The sequence below is a fragment of the Lepidochelys olivacea genome (genome assembly GCF_965140295.1).
Source record: "Lepidochelys olivacea isolate rLepOli2 genome assembly, chromosome: 4".
Taxonomy (NCBI): Eukaryota; Metazoa; Chordata; order Testudines; family Cheloniidae; genus Lepidochelys; species Lepidochelys olivacea.
This window is the reverse complement of record NC_140414.1, coordinates 128,933,033-128,956,121: the sequence shown is the minus strand read 5'-3', so window position 1 is coordinate 128,956,121 and position 23,089 is coordinate 128,933,033. Positions and strand designations below refer to the sequence as shown.

Genomic DNA, 23,089 nt, shown 5'->3' with positions numbered 1-23,089 from the left:
GAATTCTCCAGCCCTTCTACTCCTGCCCAGTCTTGTCTTCTAGTTTTGATATGCTACCTCCTTGTTGGAGAGTTTCCCTTTTAACAACAGAATCCAGTACTCTTCCTGTCCTTTCCTTGGAGTATTTCCACTCTGTAATTCTTTATGGCCTGCTGTCTCCAACCCTCAGTCTTTGTTACTGGGGATAAGAGACATTTGCAAGCCAAACATTTGTGGCTGGTAGAATTTAATACCCTGATAAGGCAAGGTTATTGCAATGCTCATGGTCCTTAATGTCTGCTCTATTCAGGGGAGACACCCAGACCTTCTCCCTTTAAAACAAGAGAATTGATGCAGGGATACAATGAAAGCTATCAGTAAGGGTTTAAACATACAGGGAATTCATAAAAGACTGGAATTCATAAGTTCACATAAACAGATCCCCAGACTGTCACAAAATAATCAGCTTTCGTTTTGTCCTTTTGTCATTGTCCACTTCTCTCCTGACTACATAGTAAGATGCTGTCTGCTCTTTCTCTTATTCATTTTCCCAATATTCATTATTTTATAATAACTTGGATATTTTTTCAGTGCAATGATAGATAATTTACTTCAAAAAGGGTAGAAATTTTACATCAGACACTTTTCATGTGTGCAGTGTTGTAGCCGTGTTGGTTCCGGGATATTCAACAAGGTGAGTGAGGTAATATCTTTAATTGGATCAACTTCTGTGGATGAGAGAGAAGCTTTTGAACTTAAACGGAGCTCTTCTTCAGGTCTGGGAAATGTACTCAAGAGTGTCACACCTAAATACAAGATGGAACAGATTGTTTAGCTCTGTGATACTCTTGAGTACGTTTCCCAGCCCTGAAGAAGAGCTTTGTGTAGCTTGAAAGCTTGTCTCTCTTGCCAACAGAAGTTGGTCCAATAATATTACCTAACCTACCTTGTCTCTTTTTTTAAAAAAAAGAATTTAGACTGTTTCCAGGGCATAGGATAGCATTTTTAGCAAACTTAAAAATTCCATTGCTGCATCATTTATCAGGTAAAGTACTTTTTGGCGAAGAAGAAGGCTTGGAGGATGACCCTGAAACGCGGTCAGAAGTCAGCACTGCAACTTTTGCAGGTAGGACTGCATTCTTTTTAGCACTTCTGCCTTTCTATAATGTGTTCGCCTTGAATAGCAAATAAGTGTCTGTTCTTAAAATATGATCGACTAAAAATGGAATAGCCCAACGCTACATACAGTTATATTTTACCATCACCTTTACGATTTATCTTTTGTTGGTTTATGAAGTGTGGAGATTGTTAAAAATTTAATTCAACTGTGATTATGGAATTTACATAGTTGAGGATTAAAGGGGAAACAACATAAAAGGTGTTTAATGTGGCATCATGTTTTTAAAAGAATCATTATTTCAAAACTTAATTTAAAGGGATAAAAATGAATTTAAAATCTAAAAAGAGTTGAAAGTAGTTTTAAGTACTACACATGTTCCTGAGTAGTCCTGCCAATCTTTCTCTTTACAATTATATTTTTCCTATTTTAACAAAATGTTTCTATTCATTATTGTTGTGTTGAAATACCTGAAAATGAGAGAGACTGCCTATACACAGTGTGCTGTGAAATACACTAAGTAAACAAATTGAAATCTATAGAATTTTTTTGTAATCTTTGTGTTTCTTGTGACAGTAAGTAAATAAGCTTTCACAAGGTGTTTTTATCACACAATTTCCCTTTAAAATATCTGCCTACCTTCTCATCTTCCTCATTCTAGTCTTTTGCAACAGTTTCTTGCTGTTATTTTAAAATGTTGTTTTTAAAGTGCTGTTAGCAATCATCGTAACAGAAGATGAACAAATAATATTTTGTTTAAAATAGAAGATGCGTACTGTTTAGAAACTCAGACTCATGTCCAAATTTGCATATATTTTCTTCCTGAACTTTAAAACCCTGCTTCTGGCATCTTTAACCCAGAGTTAAAAAAGATGGTTCTTGGACTGCAGTGTTCAAATCCAAAAGGACTAAATATGGGCCTTGAGGTGCTGGTTATACAGCCTTCATAGAAGAAGCAATGAAAAGTTAAAAAGGCTGTACTATACCTAAATGGCTTACAGGCATTTATGTCCCTAGCAATATTTTATTGCTTCATTCACTGCTTCCTTCTAAATCTTTTCCCTTAATCCAGTTTTATATCGGGATGCAAAACTGAATTTGATTATTTTATTTTTCTTTGGTGTTCTAATCTTTTCCTTAAAGTGTATACAGATAATATTTTCTTGATAGATGACTTTGGATCACTAATTGCTTTTTGTTTCAGCCTCTATGAAGAGTGAGATAACCAGTGAATTAGCTTCTTCATCAGGAGTATCAACAGCTGGATCAATAGTAAGTTCTGCAGCTGATCCCACAGGACATGACATCATCACTGAGCAGCCACGTTCACAACATACTTTGCAATCAGACTCTGTAGACGTGACCAGTTGTGATTTGGCCAGCACAACTACTGAAGGGGAAGAGGATGACATGCTTAGTCGGAGCTCCAGCCAAATCAGCACTGTCCAGTCAGACCCCACTATGGACATGAATGATGGCACGCAGGCTTCTTCACCAGTTAGTGATAGCTCTCAGACTACCACAGAAGGTCCAGATTCAGCTGTGACCCCTTCGGACAGTTCTGAAATTGTAAGTGTGCAACTGGCAGAGCGGGTATCCCAGTCTTCTACTCAGGGGCCTGACATATCTCAGAGCTCCTCCATGGAGGGCCCAGTCTTGGACACATCTACTTATTCATCTTCTGCTTTTCCGTCCTCAGTTAATAGCACTGAAAAGGTCAGCAGCTCATAGCTTTAACTGAGAGCTTGACCTCATTTTAACACTTTCACTGCAGCTTTAAAAAATGAATTGCTGTTTATAAAATGTGTTTGAACACAAGGCTTTAAACTTGACCTCTAAGTATTAAACACACTATAAAATTACTCTTCTCACTAAAAGAATGAAAATATTAATGGGTTTTCATGAGAAACTTTCTAAATATTACATGCTTCTTTTTTAATAGTATGTTAACCCTTAAAACTAACTAAATTGTAAACCTTCAGTTTAAAAAGGCTAGTGAAAGTGTTAAAGGGTGAACCTTCCATTTGGAATAATAGATAATACCCCTCAAGTCTGAGTGTTTCAACCTCATGCTTTCATGTTTCATATTCTGTGGCTTATTGCCTGTGCTTTCTCCCTTGGAAATTGTTTTAATACCTCTTGTTATACCCTCTTGGAATTTCTGTTACACCTCCTATCCCAATATAACGGTCCTCGGGAGCCAAAAAATCTTACCTCGTTATAGGTGAAACTGCATTATATCAAACTTGCTTTGGCCTCGAGCATTTCTGTTATTCATAGTCACTTCCCGCCCCCTGAGCCCTCAGAACCCCAGACCCATCAAATCCCCCCCCCCCCTCCCTGTCCCCTGACTGCCCTAACCCCTATCCACACCCCTGACCCATGACAGGCCCCCCGGGATTCCCACGCCCTATTCAATGCCCCTGACCGCCCCGCCCCCAGAACTTCTGAACCATCCAACCCCCGCTTGCTCCCTGTCCCCTGACCGTCCCCCGAGACCCTCTGCCCCTTATCCAACCCCTTGGCCCCAGCCCTGCACTCTTAACACATTGCTCAGAGCAGCATGTCGGAGCCAGACATGCTGATCCACTGGAGTGCGCAGCCCCACCCCCCAGAGCGCTGCTTTACCGCATTATATCCAAATTCGTGTTATATTGGGGTAGAGGTGTATATCGTTTGAACATTGCATAACTTCATATATACCACATATTGATGCTTTTATGCTTGCTTCAAGCATTTATTCAGTAGTGTACTCTACAGATATTTCAGCAAGCCCGTCTCTTTTTGGTGAAGATGTCATGTAGTTGAAAAAGAACAGTTCAAAAGACACTAATGCTTTTTTTGGTTTTTGTTTTAAAAAAAGTTTTTTTTTCAATGGATTTGGCAAACGACAATCAAATGCAGATATGTAGCATATCAACCCTCAATTCAGGCTTCCAAATGTGTTGTCAGTGCTTGACCTAAAAGCAGCTCTGTGAACTTATTGAAGATAAGTTGGGAAGAATAAATGACCTATTGAGTTATTTTTAAAAATGGTTATTTTACAAGTATGGCAAACAGGTACTCTTGCACAAAAGTGGGGTCAGACTGTGCAGGAGAGGAATGGTAATATTTTCTCAAACTCTGACCAGCACTTAAATGCTCATGATGCAAAAATGACCTGGTGTTCACAGTAGATAGTACAGATCTCAGTAATAGGATTGACCCTCTCCTTTCTTGGAAGCTCCTAGTAGTGAGATAGTTAACATTGTTGATGTTTAAGTGGTCATCCTCAAGCTTCAGAGTGAATACTATATTCAGAAGAATTGGAGAGTTCCCACTTCCCTTAAAGCTGTTGCTTCAGGCTGTCTGCATGTTTGGGCTAATATAACTGCATTGGTTTAGACTTGTTCAGATTTTGACAGTTATCTTTGCAATCATAAAGACTGGAGTCTTAAGCTTTTTTAAATTCATAAATATTAAGACCAGAAAGGACAATTAGGATCATAGTCTGACCTTCTGCATCACACAGGCCATAGACTCTCACCGAGTACTTTCTGCATCAAGCCTGTAATTTCTGTTTGAGCTATAGCATAGTTTTTAGAAAGATACCCAGTCTTGATTTACAACTTCAAGCGATGAAGAATACAAGATATCCATAAGTAATTAAATAAAGTTTAAATCGTAAAGCCCAAGATTCCGCTTTAACGGAGAAGTACCAATTTGCTGAGCTGGATGATCACAGTTTACAAATACGTCCTTCACTGGCAGTTTTTAACACTTACATATCTTTTATTTCCTCCTTTCAGTGTTTAGTATGCTCGCTTAGCACATAACCATTGCTCTAATGTACTGGGATTGTGAACTCTGGAAATGAACAGTTAAGTTTGGACACACAAGGTTGTACATAGTTCTTTTCAACATGAGTTGCAATCTAAAATTATCGAAGGCTTTCATATTTTCTTGGTACAGTAACTGCTTGCTTAATATTGTAGTTATGTTCCTGAAAAATGTTATTTTAAGTGAAATGATGTTAAGCAAATCCAATTTCCCCATAAGAATTAATGTAAATGGGGGGGTTAGGTTCCAGGGACATTTTTTTTGCCAGACAAGAGACTATATTTTACATGTGTACACACACACACACACACACACACACACATATATTTGTGTGTGTATAAAATATTTTTTGTGTGTACATATACACGGTATAAGTTTTAAACAATTTAATACAGTATGCAGCAATGATTGATTGTGAAGCTTGGTTGAGGAGGTGAAATTAGAGGATGGGATGTTTCCCAGGGTGATTTAGCACTGGCTGAGCCCTCAAGGGTTAACGCATTGTTGTTAATGTAGCCTCACACTCTACAAGGCAGCCTGAATGGAAGGAGGGGAGACAGCATGTCAGAAAGAGACCGAGAGACACACATACCCTCTGTGTGTGTGTGTGTGTGTGTGAGAGAGATAGAGACTAGCATTGCCCCTTTAAGAATGCTGACCCCTTTCTAAGTACGCTGTCTTTTTAAGAAGACCAGCAAGTTGAGACAGCTGCTGCTGCCAGCAAGCTTCCTCCATCCTGAGCCCTGTTCTCCCCCCCCCCCCCCCGTGGAGATGGGGTAAAGGAGTGGGGGGGAGGAGAGGGACACCCTGACATTAGCACCCTTCTCCCCTCGCTCTCCCTCCTGCTCCCCCTCTCCCCCCCTCAGCAAGCAGGAGGCTCCTGGGAACAGCTCCAAGGCAGAGGATAGGAGCAGCACACACAGTGTGCCAGAGGAATGGCTGAATTGCCTGGCAATTGATAGGCTGCTGCACAGGGAACTTAGGGGAGCAGGGAGCTGATGGGGGGGTCCACCCTGTTTCCAAGCCCCCACCAACTACCTTCAGCTGGCTGCTCTTTCTGCAAGTAGTGGACAAAGCAGGTGGCTGCCAAACAACTTTATAAGGGAGCATTGCACAACTTTAAACGAGCATGTTCCCTAATTGATCAGCAATGTAACAACGAAACAATGTTAACCGGGACGACGTTAAGTGAGGAGTTGCTGTACCTGCTTGGGAAATCCAGTACATACCATCTTCAGTGAGGTTTAGTGATGCTTAATACATACATAAATTGCCTCTGAAAGGCATCTTGTACTGTAAGTTGATAATTATTTAAACAATGAACTTGGAAATACCCAGAGGTCACCTGGTATTTAGCAAACAGGTTAAGAGTTAACCATTTTAGATGCAATCATAAATACTTGGGTAAATAGCTGATGTGTGCATTAAAATGCTTGAACTACAAATCATAACTAAGCAGCTCCAATTCAAACCCAGTGAAAATGACCTTTAATTAAATGGGCAATTGAGAGTGAAGAGCTTATAGTTGCAGATCACATTCAGTCTTGCAAATGATCATTATAACAATTATTAAGCTTTATTAAAATTGCATGAAAAATTAACTGGAATTTTTATGAAGCAAACAAATTGCTTAATATTCAGATCTTTAATTCAGTACATGTAAATTCATTCAGAACAGAATTTGATGATGGTATTGCAACAAATGTAACTGAAGTTAGAATTTGTCCTGGTGAATCTTATTGTGGTTTCCATTTGCTTTGGAAATCATGTTCAGTCATTATGGAACCCTACAATGCCATTTCTAGTCACTTTTATTGTAAAACCATAGTGTAAAATACAAATGCATTTTAAAAACCAGTGTTTGAAAGAGTTTTTATTTATCTGCCAAAACCTGAGTTCAGGGTTTGGAATCTTCTCTGCAACAGCTAATCAAAACAGTTATCTAAAATCGTACTTCCTACATTGTCATAAGCTTTCCCCCGGGTAATGTGGAACACTGAACTTGAGTTTTGGCAGGTAAGCAAAAGAGAAACTGCTTCACAATTACTGTTCAAAAATATTTATTTTAAACACACATTAATGTAATGATTTGGCCTTTAAAATATTTTAATCTTTGTCTATTTGTATTATTTTATTATATAATATTTTGTATTTGTTTATTTTTAACCAATTTTTAACCATGGTAATAATAAAGCAGAGTATTAGTGTATAAATCTAAATCTCTTATAGGTTTAGACAAGTAAGGAGAGAAGTTAAACTAAACATATACACAATAGGATTTTGAAATCCAAATAAGTGGAGTGAAAATTCTGAAAGTGGTTATATCCTATATGATCAGGTGTGCCAGGCTTGCCTTTTTTGTGTTAAATTTGTTATCCTTTGGGCTGTGGGCTTTTTCTGCCTGTTTTTGTTTGTGCAGCTTCCTGCCATTATGAAATCCAAGAATGCTACCTCTTCTTCTCTTGAAGATATGTCATTTTAATTTGGTATTTTGTTAGATATTTTAAATGCTTTCCGACTTAACTGTGTTTTTTTTTTTTTAAATTTATAGGCTGCTTTTTATTTGCATTGTATAGAGGATTGAGGTCATAAAAACAGTGAAGGGTGTTTCTAGCTAGTTTGTTGTTGGAATGGGGGTTGAGGTGTCACTGCGTCTTTCTGCATGCTTATTTAATTTTTGTAAGTCTGGGATTTGCTGTATGCAGAAGAGGACCTTTTCAGGTCCTTTTAATATTTTAAAGAGAAATATTATTAAATGATAAAGATTTGTTCCATAATTATATGGTTGGATCTTAGACTTTCATAAATTAAAGACAAGAGACTGTCCATAGTCGTGTCCTGGCCAGTGCATGATAGGAATGTTAAAGGTAACTGACTCAATCAGCATACTGTTTGTGTATTTATTTGCATATCATAGTCTAAGCAGCTAAAATTTCTTGACAGCTTAATTGCTATCTTTCACTTTAATGATTTACATGGCATTTTGCAGCTAGGAAATTAACAGTTGCCTTCTGATAGTATAGCTGTGAAATGTTGTTTTGCTACCTTTTTGGTGGTGGTCTCTTTACATTTAATTAAATAAGCAGCAGGTCCATAACATTAGTGTCAGGGGTTGGATTTTTTTAAAAAACTCATTTCCATTGGAATTTGAGTTAGAATGAAGGGATAAAATGAGAATGTCTTGAAGATGTCCAGGCTATGTTTTGTGGTGCCCAGTGGGATCACTGCTAGATTTCCATTACCCACATATTACATCTGAGGTCATTGGAGGGTTTGGCAGCTGGACTGTTCAGGTCAAGTTGAGGCCTTAAAAGGGGGTGGTGGAGGTTGATAACAGCTGGGATGGAGGGTCAGTTTGTGTCACACCAATGAGAAAGGCCCAAGCAGTACTACAGAGGCAGGCTCCAATCTAAATCAGGCCTGTGAGCTATCGAGATCACAATTGCATCTTGAAAAAATGAGGAATCTGAGAAGTGTGGGGCTAGCTCGTAGCTGCACGCTCATGCTAACATGCATCAGACTGACTTTGGCTTGGAACTAGTTCTGAATTACTAACATTGCATGCTTGTGCTCTGACTTGTGCACTCAGTTAGTCTACTCTAAAAGTCCACTTCTTGTTTATCTTAGGTTTTAGAGGGTACTGAAAGCCAGTATTCTGGAATGCAGATTGGACAGCTGCAAGATGAGGAAGATGAAGCTGCAAATGTTCTCCATGATGAATCCTCAGATCCTTTCAGAAATTCTTCCCTTGGTATGTTGATAAATAGGAAAAATCAACTACAAAAATAGTAGCATCTTTCATCTGATTTCCAGCAGGACTGATTACTGTTTTATGTGTACCAGAAACAAATATAAGAACATTCTGATAAAAGTATAAGATGAATTTTCATATTTTACTTGTTCAAGTTTTAACTGTTTGGCAATAAACTTCAGTTAAAAGTCTGTGATTTGCATTTATGTTAATTTACATCTTAAATGTGCTATGTATTGCTTTTTTTCTGAAGCCCTTCAGCACCCACGCTTATTGAAAAACACGGGCCATAGCAGGCAGCCTTCTGACAGCAGTGTAGATAGATTCATGGCAAAAGAAGAAGCAGTAGAATCTGGTGATCATGAAAATAAGGTAAGACACATTCTCTCACTCGAGGTGGGTTTTTAAGTTAGGTGTGTGTTTGTTAAATTTTCAAAACAAGCATACATGAAACAGAACGAGTGGAATTCTGCATTATAAGCAGATAATTTGGTAATATGTACAATAGTTGGTATACTTTACAGTGTATGTCCCAGCTTAAAAAAAGTGCATTTCAGTCATCAACTTTCCAACTTGTAATTAAAACTTCCTAGATCACATAAATACACTATCTTGACAACTTACTTATACAAAAGATGGTATACTATTAGGCAAACATAAATAGACAAGTCATGCAATTAAGGGTGTTAAAACTGTAGAGAGAAAAAGAATTCCCCCTTGCTGTGTGCATGAAGAGTAGCAAAGAGGAGATGCTCAAATATCATTGAGCTGACCACCATCTGCGATGAACATATACAACGAAGAACTTCCAAGGAGTTCAAGTTGAATGCAATGAGTTTTATATGGAAAAAAAAAATTAATCCCCAATACTGAAAAAGTATGCTAGATGCTTGGTCATACAGTTTAAGATAATAAAACAAATTTGGCAGCTTCCAGAAGGAAGTTAATCTTGAGCTGGGTTTCCATATTCTGTTTCCAGAAAGCATAACTTTGTAGTCGAAGGAGTCTCCTGGACAGTCTTTTGTCAAACAGCAAGTCTAGATAAATAACTATCTACCAGAACTGTCATATTATAGTTTTCATTGTGAAATAAGAACAATTCTAGTGCTGGTGGTGGCATCTTTGCAAAAATATTTGGTTTTAGGGTATTCTCATAGAAGATGTATTTAATGTGCCTCTGATTTATTACCAGGGATCCTAGTTTTTTGTGATTAAAAAAAACCAAAATTCTCTGATTAAACCCCTGCCTCCCATAAAATCCATGTTTTTCCACGTTTAAAATAAAATGCTGAACTTTAATTTCCGTAGCCGTAATATAAATAGGTGTCAGTTGAACACAATGTTTAATGGATATATTCACAATTTTTAAGCTGGCAGCCCAAGCCCTGCCCATTTCCCCGATTATGCTACTGTACATGATTCTATTTTTTTCAAAAAATATAAATTAAAGAATCTCTGTAAAAATGCAAATTCTGTGTGTTTTCCATGGCAAATAGATTTATAGGATCCTTGTTTATTACTTAATGTTTCTAAATTGTGTTCCCTTTTATGATTTTTTAATTTAAACGTAATCTTAAAAGCATACATAAGATCTGTGATTTGCTTTTTGTAACAGCCTTCCAGAATAAAGGGAGATATAGGTCACTACACAGATGGAAATTCTGCTCCTCTGGTTCACTGTGTTCGTCTCCTATCTGCTTCTTTTCTACTTACTGGGGAGAAAGGTGGTAAGTTGCTCTCAAAAACAGTGATGGCTTACTGTCTGCCTCAATATACAAAACAAAGTGTGATCACTTCATCTAGTTGTTTGACAGCTCTTCATCGGCTGAGTGTATTGTTTTTTCATGACAGGACTTTAAAGTATGACAGCAGCTTGTAAAGAGCTTTGAAAGGATTTCTAGCCTATTTCATAATTGCTGAACCTAGTTTTGACCTGCTCGTTCCTGGTAAAATTATTATATTACTGTAAACTTGCTAGTCAAATATTACGTTAAAAAAAAAAAGTATTTTAAAGGATGTTTTAAATGGTAAAATAACCAGATAACTTGTTGTAACTCCTCCTTAAGACTGCAATTCTTGAATTGTAATCAGTGGGGAGCTGGCAGGTCACATGATGATGATGATGCCAGGTGCTCCTCCATTTTACTAGTGGTTTACATAGGTGTCTAGATTTTATGTAGCATAGTTAAGCCTGGGATACTAGTAAAAGCAACTAGAAACAAGGAGGTGGAGCTTGCTTAGACTGCTGTTGCATAGGCGAAGGAAATGGATTTTTCTGTCTTGTACCAGAGCCATCAGCAGGAGTGGAACTGCCTGCTATCAGTGAAGCCACCCTCCTCCCCCCACCTTTGTTACTTGCTATACTACTGTCAGCTGTGTTCTCATAAGTTCTCTTATAAGCTTAGTGTGGAGACTGGAAGGGGAAGTCTTCAAGGAAAACCTAGGTTGTTCTGTTGTTCTAGGAGGTGGTGTTTATAATTTATAGCAACTCTCCTCACAAGATATCAAAGCACTCTAGAAATAAACAACTGGTTTATGCATCTGTGAAATCAGCATACTTACATCAAAAGAGTGATATGAGGCTGAAGTGATTCACCCAAAGTCACACACTGTCTTTGGCAAATCTAAGTACTATTTCCCAGGCTCTTGATTTCCATATCTTTGTACTTAAAAAAAACAAAACCCAGACCTTCCTCCTATGCTCTGCCTGGGAGGAACTGGTTCATGAGGGGTACCTTATTTTCATTTTGTTCTTGAGCATCCTATGGGACTCCCAGAAATAAGACCTAGCTCCTGTCCTGAAAAGCTTATAATCTAGTTGTGTCTATAAACATTAACAATTAAGGCTACGATTTAGTCATGGAAGTCACAGAATCTGTGACTTCCGAAGATCTCTGTGACTTCAGCCCTGGCGGCTGGGAGCTGCAGGGTCCAGCAGCCTCTCACAACAACAGGGAGCTGTGAGGTCCCCTGCCACCTAGGGCAGCGGTGCCCCCAAGCTCCCAGCTGCCGCAGGCAGGGAACATTCCCTGCAGCTCCCCGGCTGCCAGCGGCGGCATGCAGGACACCAGCAGCAGAATGGGGGACCCCTGCGGCTCCCCGGCGGCTTCTGCTGCTGATCATAGGGGGACCCCAGTGACTCCCCACCACTGTGGGGGTAGAGGGAACCCTGCAGCTCCCAGCTGCAGGTGGTGGTGTAGGGGCCTGGAGCTTCCAGCCACCTGGCATCTGCCCACCCCTTCTCATTTTATCATGGATATTTTTAGTAAAAGTCAGGGACAGGTCACAGGCTTCCATGAATTTTTCTTTATTGCACGTGACCTGTCTGTGATTTTTACTAAAAGTATCTGTGATAAAATCTTAGCCTTATTAGTAATCACTAGTACCACTCTGCTCTCTGTCAGAACCTAAACCAATACCCCAGCATTATATGAGGGATGTTTTTAGAGGTGGCCTCTTTCAGATGAGATGTAGCGCACACAATTCCTGATCATTTGTGGATAGTAAAACCTCCATAGCACTTCTGCAAGGGTAGGAGAGTTTCTCAACCTCACTGTCCCAGTCACATTCCAATTTGGGTAAATAATTTCTGCACAGTGGAAATTCTCCTTACAGTTTCAATTGGATGTGGCTGTGTTAGACCTGAGTGACTGATTTGTTTTTCCTCATTCTTGTCCGCTTGACCTCAGAATGTAAGAATACTAACAAAGGCAAAAGGAATCTTTCCTCACCCACATTTGCTTACTATTATTACTATTTACATTACCATAGCACTTAGGAGCCCTAGTCATGGACGAGGACTTCAATGTGTTCGGGTGCTGTACTAACTCAGAACAAAATGGCGGTCCCTGCCCCAATGACCTTACAGACCAAGTATATGACAAGAGATACCAGATGGATACAGACAGACATGGAAGTACCAGGAAAAGTTGAGATATAATTTATCAGCATGACATGTAGTGGTCCCTGGTAACAAACCTAACCATTGTCAAATTTATTTTGTTTTTTTTGTTTTTTGGTTTTTTGGTCAAGTTTTCACGGCAAAGGAGAGTTTTGAGGTGGGTAATGAGAAAGCTTTGCAGATGCTTATGGGAAGGAACTCCCAAGTGTGTAGGGCAGCATGGGAGAAAGCACAGCAGTGCTTGTTTGAAAATTTAACACATGAACAGCACAGGCTGGCATCATGAGCTGATTGAAAGTGAGCATCGACAGCTCGATAGCAAGTGAGAGATGATAGGTAGTGTGTATATTGATAGTGGAAGGCCTTGAAAGTGAATTAAAACAGTTTGTTTGAGGAGATGGAGAAGAGAGCTAATGACGGGATTCAAAGAGGGGTGACCAGGTCAAAGCGAACAGTCTAGGAAAATGATCTTTGCAGCAGCATTCTGAATGGATATGAGTGGGGAAAGCTTGCATTTGTCAAGGCGAGAGACGAGATGAGAGCTTTGACTAGTGTTTTAGTTGCTTGGCTGGATAAGAGAGGCCATATTTGAGAGAAGTTGTGCAGAAAGAATCAGCAGTATTTAGATATAGATTGGATGGGAGCACCTAAAGAGAGATGGTGCCCAGATTACAGGCTTGGGTGACAAGCAGACATTCTTTCATTTTTATGCCTTTAATAAAAGTTCTTATGGGTTTCTTAATTTCCTGTACAAATTAACACAGTTTAGATAATCTAGGATACTGTATTTTGAAACAGCAATTATTTTGCCTTTTGGAATGCACCATGCTGCAATAAAATGTCAGGGAGCTATTTTCAAAAATGCTTTCTGGCGCAGTATGCCCATTCCTTCTTTTTACATGGATTTTGTCTGCTTCTGCAGTGGGGATAGCTGTAGTTTTGAAACTTAGATAAGCGTGTCACACTGTCATTTGATATATTCTTTCCTGTCCTAAACTATCTAATATTGTGTACTGCTAATGCATCTCCCACATTCTCAGTGAACGGAGAAAGCTAATGTTTAGCAATCGGAAATTTTTTAGGAAGGAAGTGCTGTATAAATGATGCTAATAATTAGATGCAATTATTGGGTCTGCATTAATACCTCGTCAATAGTATTTGTCCAGGTTAAGTTGTAACAGGATATTAATTTTTCTCTTTAATAATCGAAAGTAGTTACTTACGTTCAACATTTTTTTTTCTTTTTTACAGCTTTAGTTCCTGATAGGGATGTGAGGGTCAGTGTAAAAGCGTTGGCAGTAAGCTGTGTTGGAGCAGCTGTTGCCCTTCATCCTGAATCTTTTTTCAGCAAACTGTATAAGACACCTCTTGAAACCATGGGAGAAGAGTATGGTATGTTGAGGTTACATTATAGTTCCCTACTCTTTTTTGCGAAACATTTTAACTTGTTGACTTTTTAATACATAATTGAATCCTTGTCTAAACCAGTTCAGTTCTTTAGGGTACACAGAGCTCACTCAGTACATGTATACTAGCCACGTCACATCAGTTTAAGTATTACTCTGTGCACACTACTAGTGTCTTAGACTATTTCAGTTACAATGCCCACATTTCCCAACTTAACTATGAGAAGCGATGAACACCGAGAATTTGCAGCAGTACCAGTGCACTATGGGACAGTAGCAGGAGAACTAATTAAAACATCTCTGCTTGTCCTCAGCTATGCTGGCACTAAACCAATTAGTTTAATCAGATTTGAATATGCTAACGGTAATCTGTTCTAAATGATTAGCCCCTTTCTCAACTGTTTGTAAACCATTTGGTGCGTCTGTGTGGATGCAGTGTATTCTACAAATGTTCTAGGGTTTTTAACAGGTTTTAATTTTTCTAAGTGTCGACCAAGCCTTAGTGTTACACTTCAAGAATCCTATTTTAGATCTCACCATTACTATACTCAGTGCAAAATTATATGTCTAGGAACAAAGAATATAGATCAGACTTAGGATGGGAGACTATCCTGCAAAAATAGTGACTCTGTAAAGAAGTTAGGGGACTTAGTTGATAATCAGTTTAAAATGAGCTCCCAGTAAGATGCAGTGGCTAAGAGGGCTGATGCTATCCTTTGATGTATAAATGTAAATATCAAATGGTATTACCTCTGTATGTGGCATTAATGAGACCATTACTTAAAATGCTATCTACAATTTAAGAAAGGATGCTGAAAAATTAGAAAGGGATCAGAAAAGACCTACAAGAAATATGAGAGATCTGGAAAATGTGCCTTATAGTGAAAGACTTTAAGCTCAGTCTATTTAGTTTATCAAAGAGGAGTTTAAGGGTTAGGTGACTTGATCATAATCTAAGTACCTACATGGGGAAAAGAAAAGGTGTACTTGTGGCACCTTAGAGACTAACCAATTTATTTGAGCATGAGCTTTCGTGAGCTACAAAAGCTCATGCTCAAATAAATTGGTTAGTCTCTAAGGTGCCACAAGTACTCCTTTTCTTTTTGCGAATACAGACTAACACGGCTGTTACTCTGATACATGGGGAAAAGATTTCTGATGATGATTTTGGACTCTTTAATCTGGGAGACAAAAGAATAACCAGATCCAATGGCTGAAAGTTGAGACTACACAAATTCAGACAGAATATAGGATACAGATTTTTAAGGGTATAATTAATCAGTGGAATGACTTACCTAGGGACGTCGTGGATTCTGCTCCACTTCAAGTTAAACCATGGTAGGATGTCTTTCTAAAAGAGATACTCTAGCCAGCCAGAAATCAGGGGTTTGATGCAGGAGTTGGGTGAAATTCTATGGCCGGTGTTATGCAGAAGGTCAGACTAGGTGATCATAATTGTGGTATTTCTATTTTTTGAAAAGTTAGTTTCTGCAGCCTACTGTCTCTCACTTTCTGGGTATCTGGGCTGCGCTCCTCTATCTGTAGCTCATGGAGGAGGGTCACTGTTCTGGTGCTGTGTGGTCTGGTCACCAGATTGTCTGTCTGTCTCTGCAGCAGCAGACAATGGTGGGTTTTTTTTGCTGCCTCCCTTATTCCTTCTATTTTAACTTTACTGCCCAGTTTTTTGGGCAGTGGAGAGCTGTTCCTCCTCCTTAGTCTTTGTCCTCCTCCTCCTTCTTGGGTTGGTTAACCCCCTGTGGGCTCAATTCTCCCTGAGCCTCTACTGCAGCTTCTCTGTGAAGGCTCCTCTGTCCCTTAAAGGCATGGAAGCGCAGCGGCAAAAGCACTAGAGCAAATCCAGGCAGTGCTCTATATGTAAGGTAGCCTTCCCAGGCTCAGCAGATGAAGAGTTGTGCTGAGCCTGCACCCAGCCGTCCACCCCGAACTCCGTTAGGTCTTGGGGCAATGAGTCAGATAGGTCCCTACCCACTGAGGCAGCTGTAACTCCAGCTGGGGAAAAATGGATCAGAAACCCCAGTGCAGAGCAGGGAGAGGTTCCAAAAGCAAGGATCCTGACCACTTGATTTGGGGTAAGTCCGAGGGGACCTCAGCAAAAGAAAGAAGGGAAGTCCATGGGGCCATAAATCCCCCCACTTTCCAAGTGGGCACTGAGCACCCTGAGGAAAGAAACCGGGCTTCTAATCAGCCCCTTCCAACCAGAAAGACTGTGACAATGAGTTACATCCCTCCCCTGTCCCAGGGGGAATGGGACCCTGTGGCTGAGGATTCTGAGACAGACTGCTGAAGAGGGTTCCAGGCCCTAGGGAAGGTAAGCTGCAAAAGGTCTCACCAAAGCTACATCAGAACTTCTATGCTCTCAAAATGTGTGCAAAAAGGTTAAACAAAAAAAATGTGAAAAGCTAAAATGGGAAAGACAGAGCACAAAAAATACAGGAGAGGGGAGTCTTCCTTTTGCCCACCAGCCCTCCTCCACTGAGGAAAGTGAGCTGTCTGGCTATGAAACCTGAGTAGGCTCCAGTGAGTAAGCCTCAGAGTAAATTTCTCTGTTTCAAAATCCTCCCCTGATGCTGCAGTACCCCTTTGCTCCTCCTTTGAGGAAGTGATTAGGGATGAATGGAACAAGCCTAATAAGGGCCAGCATGTTAACGAGAGCAACCTTAGGACTATATAACATTCAGGAACCAAAGGGCTGTATTGCTGAGGTCGATGTTGCTGTTATGTCCCTCTCCAGGGATAAGGTTATTCCCTCAGAAGGTGAGTTCTTCCCTGAAGAGCCCACAGATAGAAAACTGGAGGCTGCTCTCAAAAAGGGCTTTGAACCCTCTTTGGTTTCTTTAATTTATGGTATTAGCAATAATCTAACCAAACATCTTAATTTGCTCACTAAAGGGCTTTATAACTTAACTTTAAATCACAATGACCTGAAACTTACGGATATGATTTTTTTTTAAAAAAAATCCAGGTTGGTGCTTTTTAGGTATCTTTGTAGTTAGGTAGTGGGTTTCTAAATAGCAGCTTTACTTAAATTTGAAGAACTGCTGAATTTGCACAGCACTTGGTCTTGAACATTTTTACTATTTTTTGTTTAACACTTACTGTGATAGCATTTAAAGGCCTTAATCAACTTCCCTCTGTCAGGAGCCATTAAAAGCTTACTCTGCCATAGTTAGGAAGGACCTCTGCAATTATTGTGAAGACCCTGTGATGCAAACTGATTACCCAGAGTACCCAATTTATGGTATAAAATTACTCAAGAGTTCCCATCACATCCTGTCTGTGATAACATCATGTTATGATGGCAAAACTATCTTGATGCAAGTCTGTGGGTAACCGGATTACGACCCAGAAACTAGATCAAAACATGTAATTGGATGTTGCAGAACTATTTTCTGCCAATATGGTGTATTTGTTAGTCTCCTGTTTTAAATATAAATAAATAAAAATAATCAGAAAACGTTAAGTTTGACATAAGTCCACGAAGAGCAGACAAGGAAAACCAAGTGGAAATGTTGCAGCACACACTATACAGGTTTCAGAGTAGCCCCTGTGTTAGTCTGTATCTGCAAAAAGAAAAGGAGTACTTGTGGCACCTTAGAGACTAACCAATTTGAGCATAAGCTTTCGTGAGCTACGGCTCACTTCATCGGATGCATTCAGTGGAAAATACAGTGGGGAGATTTATATACATAGGGAACATGAAACAATGGGTGTTACCGTACACACTGTAATGAGAGTGATCACTGAAGGTGAGCTATTACCAGCAGGGGGTGGGGGGACGACGACGGTGCGGAACCTTTTGTAGAGATAATCAAGGTGGGCCATTTCCAGCAGTTGACAAGAATGTCTGAGGAACAGTGGAGGGTGGGGGGTATCTCATTCTCTTACATGGCATTTTTCAGTAAAACCTTTGGAGGCCATCTTTCAGGAATGCTTTAACTAGAACTAGGCATGAAGCATTTATTTCCCTGCAAAAAAATTTTCCATGAAAATATTAATTTTTTTTCATTTTAATTAAAAAAAAATTCTACGGAATTTCAGATGTTAATCAAAAACAAAAGTTATCAGTTTTCAGGAAAAAAAATGAAATTTTCAAACAATGGAAATCCAAATAACTTTTGGTTTTTGAAGTTTTCATTTTTGATGAAAAACCTGAATTTTTCTGTCAGAAATGGATGTTTCCAATGAAAAGTGTTGTTTTGATGGGAAAAGTCATTTTTCACTGAAAAACTGTTTTGAATGAAAAATTTCTCCCAGCTCTGGCTTTAACCACTTAACTCTTGAAGATTCTTGTTGCTATTGGCTTCTACTTGGAATCTTGGTGTGTGTGTGCGTGTCTGACTTTTGGTGCTGGGTTGTTACAGTAGAATCAGATAGTAATTACAGTATTTGTTAAACGTCGTTTGTACTTGCAGGCCTAGTATGGAACAAATTTTTGCATTTGGTTAGAAAGTTTACGTGAAATGGAAAGATAAATGGGGGAAGAAATGAATAATTTAGTAAACTGGTGTATCTCATATCTATATTAAAAAAACAAAATTCTTCACTATAAAGATTTAAAAGCAGTCCTTTGAAGGTTTGGTGGTGGTAATGCGTACAGCCATGCTAGAATATTATACGATTGGAGGTGGAGAAGAGCAAGGACTCTTCTACTAGATCCTGCAAGGACAAAATTTTCATAGATTTTAAAAGTCTGAGGGGCCCATTCTGACCATTTAGTCTGACCTCCTGCATAATGCAGAGCATAGAACTTCACCAAGTAATTCTTGTATCAGATCCAATAACTTCTAGTTGAACTAGATTTTTATATATTTTATATACATAATTTTTTCTTTAAATCAAGATTGGGTGGTTTTTTTTTTAAGATTTCTAGTCATGGAATAAATTGTTCGAGTGGTCTTCTAACACAATACCTGTTCTATACTATGTTAGATATTAATTGGGCCACAATTATCATTCTAAAACTGCTGCTTCATTATGAATTTAGTGCATGCTTGGATGATGCTTTCATTTTATTTGTTTTTGATGAAGCTTTGTGTCTTGTTTATTATAGCTGATTTAATGCAGTCTATTTTACATTCTTTGTAAGCAATGTCAGTAGAAGGCTTGTTAAATCCTAGAACTAATATTTTTAAAATAAAGTAGTTGTTGTAACTTGTTTTCTCAGAAGAGCAGTATGTATCGGATGTTTTGAACTATATTGATCATGGAGATCCCCAGATTAGAGGAGCTACTGCCATTCTCTGTGGAACCATTGTCTATTCCATTCTCAATAAATCACGGTTTGATGTGGAAAACTGGCTAGCAAATGTCAGAAGTTCAACAGGTAACAGTTGAGTTATTTTGAGGGGGTTGTTTTGGTGCATGTAGTGAAAACATTGCCCTTATTGTTTCATTATTCTTTCTTTCTTTCTTTCTTTCAGGAAATCTCTTTTCTCTGGTAGACTGTATACCTCTCTTACAGAAAACTCTGAAAGATGAATCCTCAGTTACATGCAAACTGGCTTGTGCAGCTGTGAGGGTAAACAAAATTTCTATTGTTGTTTTTTGTTTATATTACCATAGAGCCCTTGTCATGGACCAGGATTCTGTTGTGCTAGGTGCTGTAAAAACACAGAATGAAAAGATGGTCCCAGCCCCAAAGAGCGTACAGTCAAAGTATGAGAGGAGAAAGCACATGGATACAGACTGATGGAAGAATACAGGGAAATAATTTTGCTTAGCATGATAGGCAGTAGTTATTAATGCACCCAGTGGCCTAATCATTCTCCAATTTTTTGTAAGCATCATAGTCAAGGAGAATTCAGAGGATAATGAGAGAGCTTTGTAGGGGTTCACTGGGAGCTGCTCCCAAGCATGAGGGACAGCATAAGAGAAAATTTTTTAGTAAGTGGGCAGTGGAGGCTGACATGATTAGTTGGTTGATAATAGGTGGGAGTTAACATTTGGTAGTGAAAGAAAGATTGTGGAGAGTCTTGGAAGTCAAGACAAGCAACTTATGTTTGATGCACTAAAAAGGGGGAAACCATCTTAAGGATTAAAAGAGAGGGGTGATATGGTTAAAGTGGCAAGTCAGAAGAATGATCTTTGCAGCAGCATTCTGAATGAATATAAGTGGCACAAGATTGCATTTGTCAGGGCCAGTGAAAGGGCATTGCAGTAAGCGAGATGATGAGAGCAGAGTTTTAGCTGTGTGGATGGATAGGACAGGTCCTAGCTTAGAGATGCTATGCAGAAGATTCTGCAAGATTTATACATACCTTGGATTTGGGGACCGAGAGAGAGAGAGGTCAGAGTCAAAGATAATCCCACGTTTGTGGGGAAAGATTAAGAGCTCTATTTAAACCATGTTGAGCTTGAGTTGATGGCTAGACACCAATGAAGAAAAATCAGACAAGCAGAAATTTTAGGTTAGACAAACGGCGACAGGTCTGGAGTAGAGGTAATTTCTAAGTCGTCAGCATAGAGATGGTAGTTGAATATGTGTTTGTGGGTCTGATTACCTAGCAATAAGGTGTGGAGGGAGAAGAGGAAGAGAACAAAGACTTTTTGGAACCTCACAGAAAGTTGTAGAGCAGCAATGATACACTGATGGAACGATTAGAGAGGTAGGAGAATCCGGAGAGGGCAGAATCACAGAAGCCAAGGAGGACAAGATTTCAAGAATAGGAGTATGGTTCCCTGTGTTGAAGGTGGCTGACAGATCAAGGAAAATGAGGTTGGATTACTGATTTGGAGCTTTGGCTAGGCAGAGGTCACTAGACTTTGGCGAGAGCACTTTAATTGGAGCACAAGAAGTCACATTAGAGAGTGTCTAGGATGGAATTGGAGGAGAGGAACTCCGGTCAATGAAATGTAGTAGTTTAAATGTGTGAAAACGTTCACATTTTATGGAAGCTGGGCTCTTTACCCGGTAATCCATGATGTTTTTGTGTGTATATGTATACAGTGATTGCACTTAAAATTCATTCTATTTTTTAGAGATTTACTGGTTCCAGTGGCATTCCCCATTTTAAATTTAGGCAATGTTGCTCAAAGTGTGGTGTAGAGTCTTTTAAAACAGGAAAATTTAGGGAGGTGCAGGGATGGCCGGATGTGACTTTGGACACTTAAATTTGGATAGTCCTCAATTAAGCATATTCTGCTATTATAACACTTAGTCTCCTTCAGCATAAGTAATTCAAAGCACTTTACAGCTATTCATTCTCAGAGAGAAGTATATTACAGTACTTTTGTAGGCAGGTAAAGTGAGGCATAGAGGTAGAAGAATCCAGAAAGTTTACATGACTTGCCCAAGAACACCTAGTGAGTCAGCGCATAACTGGGGATAAAACCAAGGAGGTATGACTCAGTCTTTTGCTTTGACATTTAAATTTACTATTACTCCTGCGCGTGCGCCCCCCCCACCCTCCCCCGTAGGAATCACTTCACTAGGGAAGAGGTTTTTGAGTAGTTAGAGGTAACCCTCAAGCCCTATAGACCGTGGCCCCTCAGGACCTGTCTTGCTGAGTCTTGAAGTCTCTTTCCAGAGTTTGGAGCCTTCAGACTTTCCTAGCAGCTGACTAAGCTCCGTGCCGAGCCCCTGTAGAGGCTTTTATTTTATTTTAATACCTCTGCCACACTGACTCTTATTTGTCTCTTTTGAGAGCTAAACGTTCCCAGCCTTTTCACTCTCTTCGTATCTAAGTTTGTTCATTCTTTGAACCATTTTCATCATACATCTCTGGATCCCTTCTATTATTCCCATGTTTTTTGAGATAGGGTACATTTAGGCCACAAAAACAGATTTTTCAAGTTTCATGAAACCTACAATAATATGAGTGTTTTAATTAAAATGTAAAAATAATTCTTAATTCTAGTTTGCTTAACAGTTTCCTTAAAGTGTTAGCAATAGGTTGGTTTTAGGTTTTTATATGTGTAAGCACAAAGTTTGTGCAAGAAGAGACTCTCTCTAAATCCATAAAAGGTAGCATAATAATTAAAAACTTGTTTCTACCTTTTTAGCATTGCATCATGAGCTTGTGCAGTAGCAGTTATAGTGAACTAGGTTTACAGTTAATCATCGACCTCCTTACTCTGAAGAATAGTTCTTATTGGCTAGTAAGGACAGAGCTTCTGGAAACTCTTGCTGAGATAGATTTCCGGTAAGTGTGCATATTTCAATAAGTTGTATTGTGGCTGTGCATACAGTACCTAGTATGGGAGACCTAGCTTGTGAATTGAAGTTTAAATAGCTTGAAAAATTAATGAACCTCTTATAAAACAAATCCTCAAGACTGACAAGAAAGCTGCCATTAACATCAGAGATTACAGGATTGGGCACATTAGCAACTTCTCTGTGTTCTTTTAATCGCTTGAATCTGTCTTCTAAGAAACTGTGAACAGATAAATATGACCCAGTGTTCAAAATAACTGGGGATTCCTGTGAAATCTATTGAAGTCCCAGATATGCAGCACAATTTTTAAGCTCCTTCTGTTAGTCTTTTGTCAACTATTTCCCACTTTTCACTTATTCCAAAACACTGTTTGGGTAAATAATACTGCACTTATGCCTTTGCTTTTACATCCCCTTACTCTCCAAAGGCTTTTTGAGATAGAAGTCTTATTTTAAAAAATAAATTAATAAAAAATTGCCCTAGTTCAGCATGCTGGAAACTTTAGAATGTTGTTTCAATATATTGTTTCTTGAAACAGATTAACTAAAATGTGCTAATTCTGACTTTTTTGCCTAAATTAATAAAAGTAAATTTTAATTCTTTTAAAAATTAATTACACTGTGTAATACTTAAGAAAAATTCTTGTGACTTTAATGATGGTTAGTAACGTGGTCTGCCTTTGTCCGTTTTACCTATTAAGATTAGTCAGCTTTTTGGAAGGAAAAGCAGACAACTTGCACAGAGGTGTTCATCATTATACTGGGGTAAGAAGCATTGTTCCCTCTAATTTTTCCACCCATATGCGGAATGAATTTTGTTATGTGCGCCGATATGGAGGTGATGTGTGACACACCACCTCCATATTGGTGCACATAACAAAATTCATGTGGTGTGGGTGGGGCCGAAGGGTTCGGGGTGTAGGAAGGGGCCTCAGGGCTGGGG

The 23,089-nt window shown here is 39.1% G+C and overlaps 1 protein-coding gene across 2 annotated transcripts in view; it reads left to right on the top strand.

The window, feature by feature from the left end:
• The window catches only part of HTT (huntingtin), a 183,800-nt gene that overhangs the window by 33,981 nt on the left and 126,730 nt on the right, over positions 1-23,089 (top strand). For both annotated transcript variants that reach the window (XM_084626754.1, XM_084626753.1), the window contains exons 11-20: positions 1,025-1,105; positions 2,301-2,665; positions 8,543-8,666; positions 8,920-9,038; positions 10,282-10,393; positions 13,819-13,959; positions 19,159-19,317; positions 19,415-19,512; positions 21,996-22,135; positions 22,848-22,911. In XM_084626754.1, the coding sequence (XP_084482880.1) occupies positions 1,025-1,105; positions 2,301-2,665; positions 8,543-8,666; positions 8,920-9,038; positions 10,282-10,393; positions 13,819-13,959; positions 19,159-19,317; positions 19,415-19,512; positions 21,996-22,135; positions 22,848-22,911 (1,403 nt within the window). The remainder of the gene's footprint in view (positions 1-1,024; positions 1,106-2,300; positions 2,666-8,542; positions 8,667-8,919; positions 9,039-10,281; positions 10,394-13,818; positions 13,960-19,158; positions 19,318-19,414; positions 19,513-21,995; positions 22,136-22,847; positions 22,912-23,089) is intronic.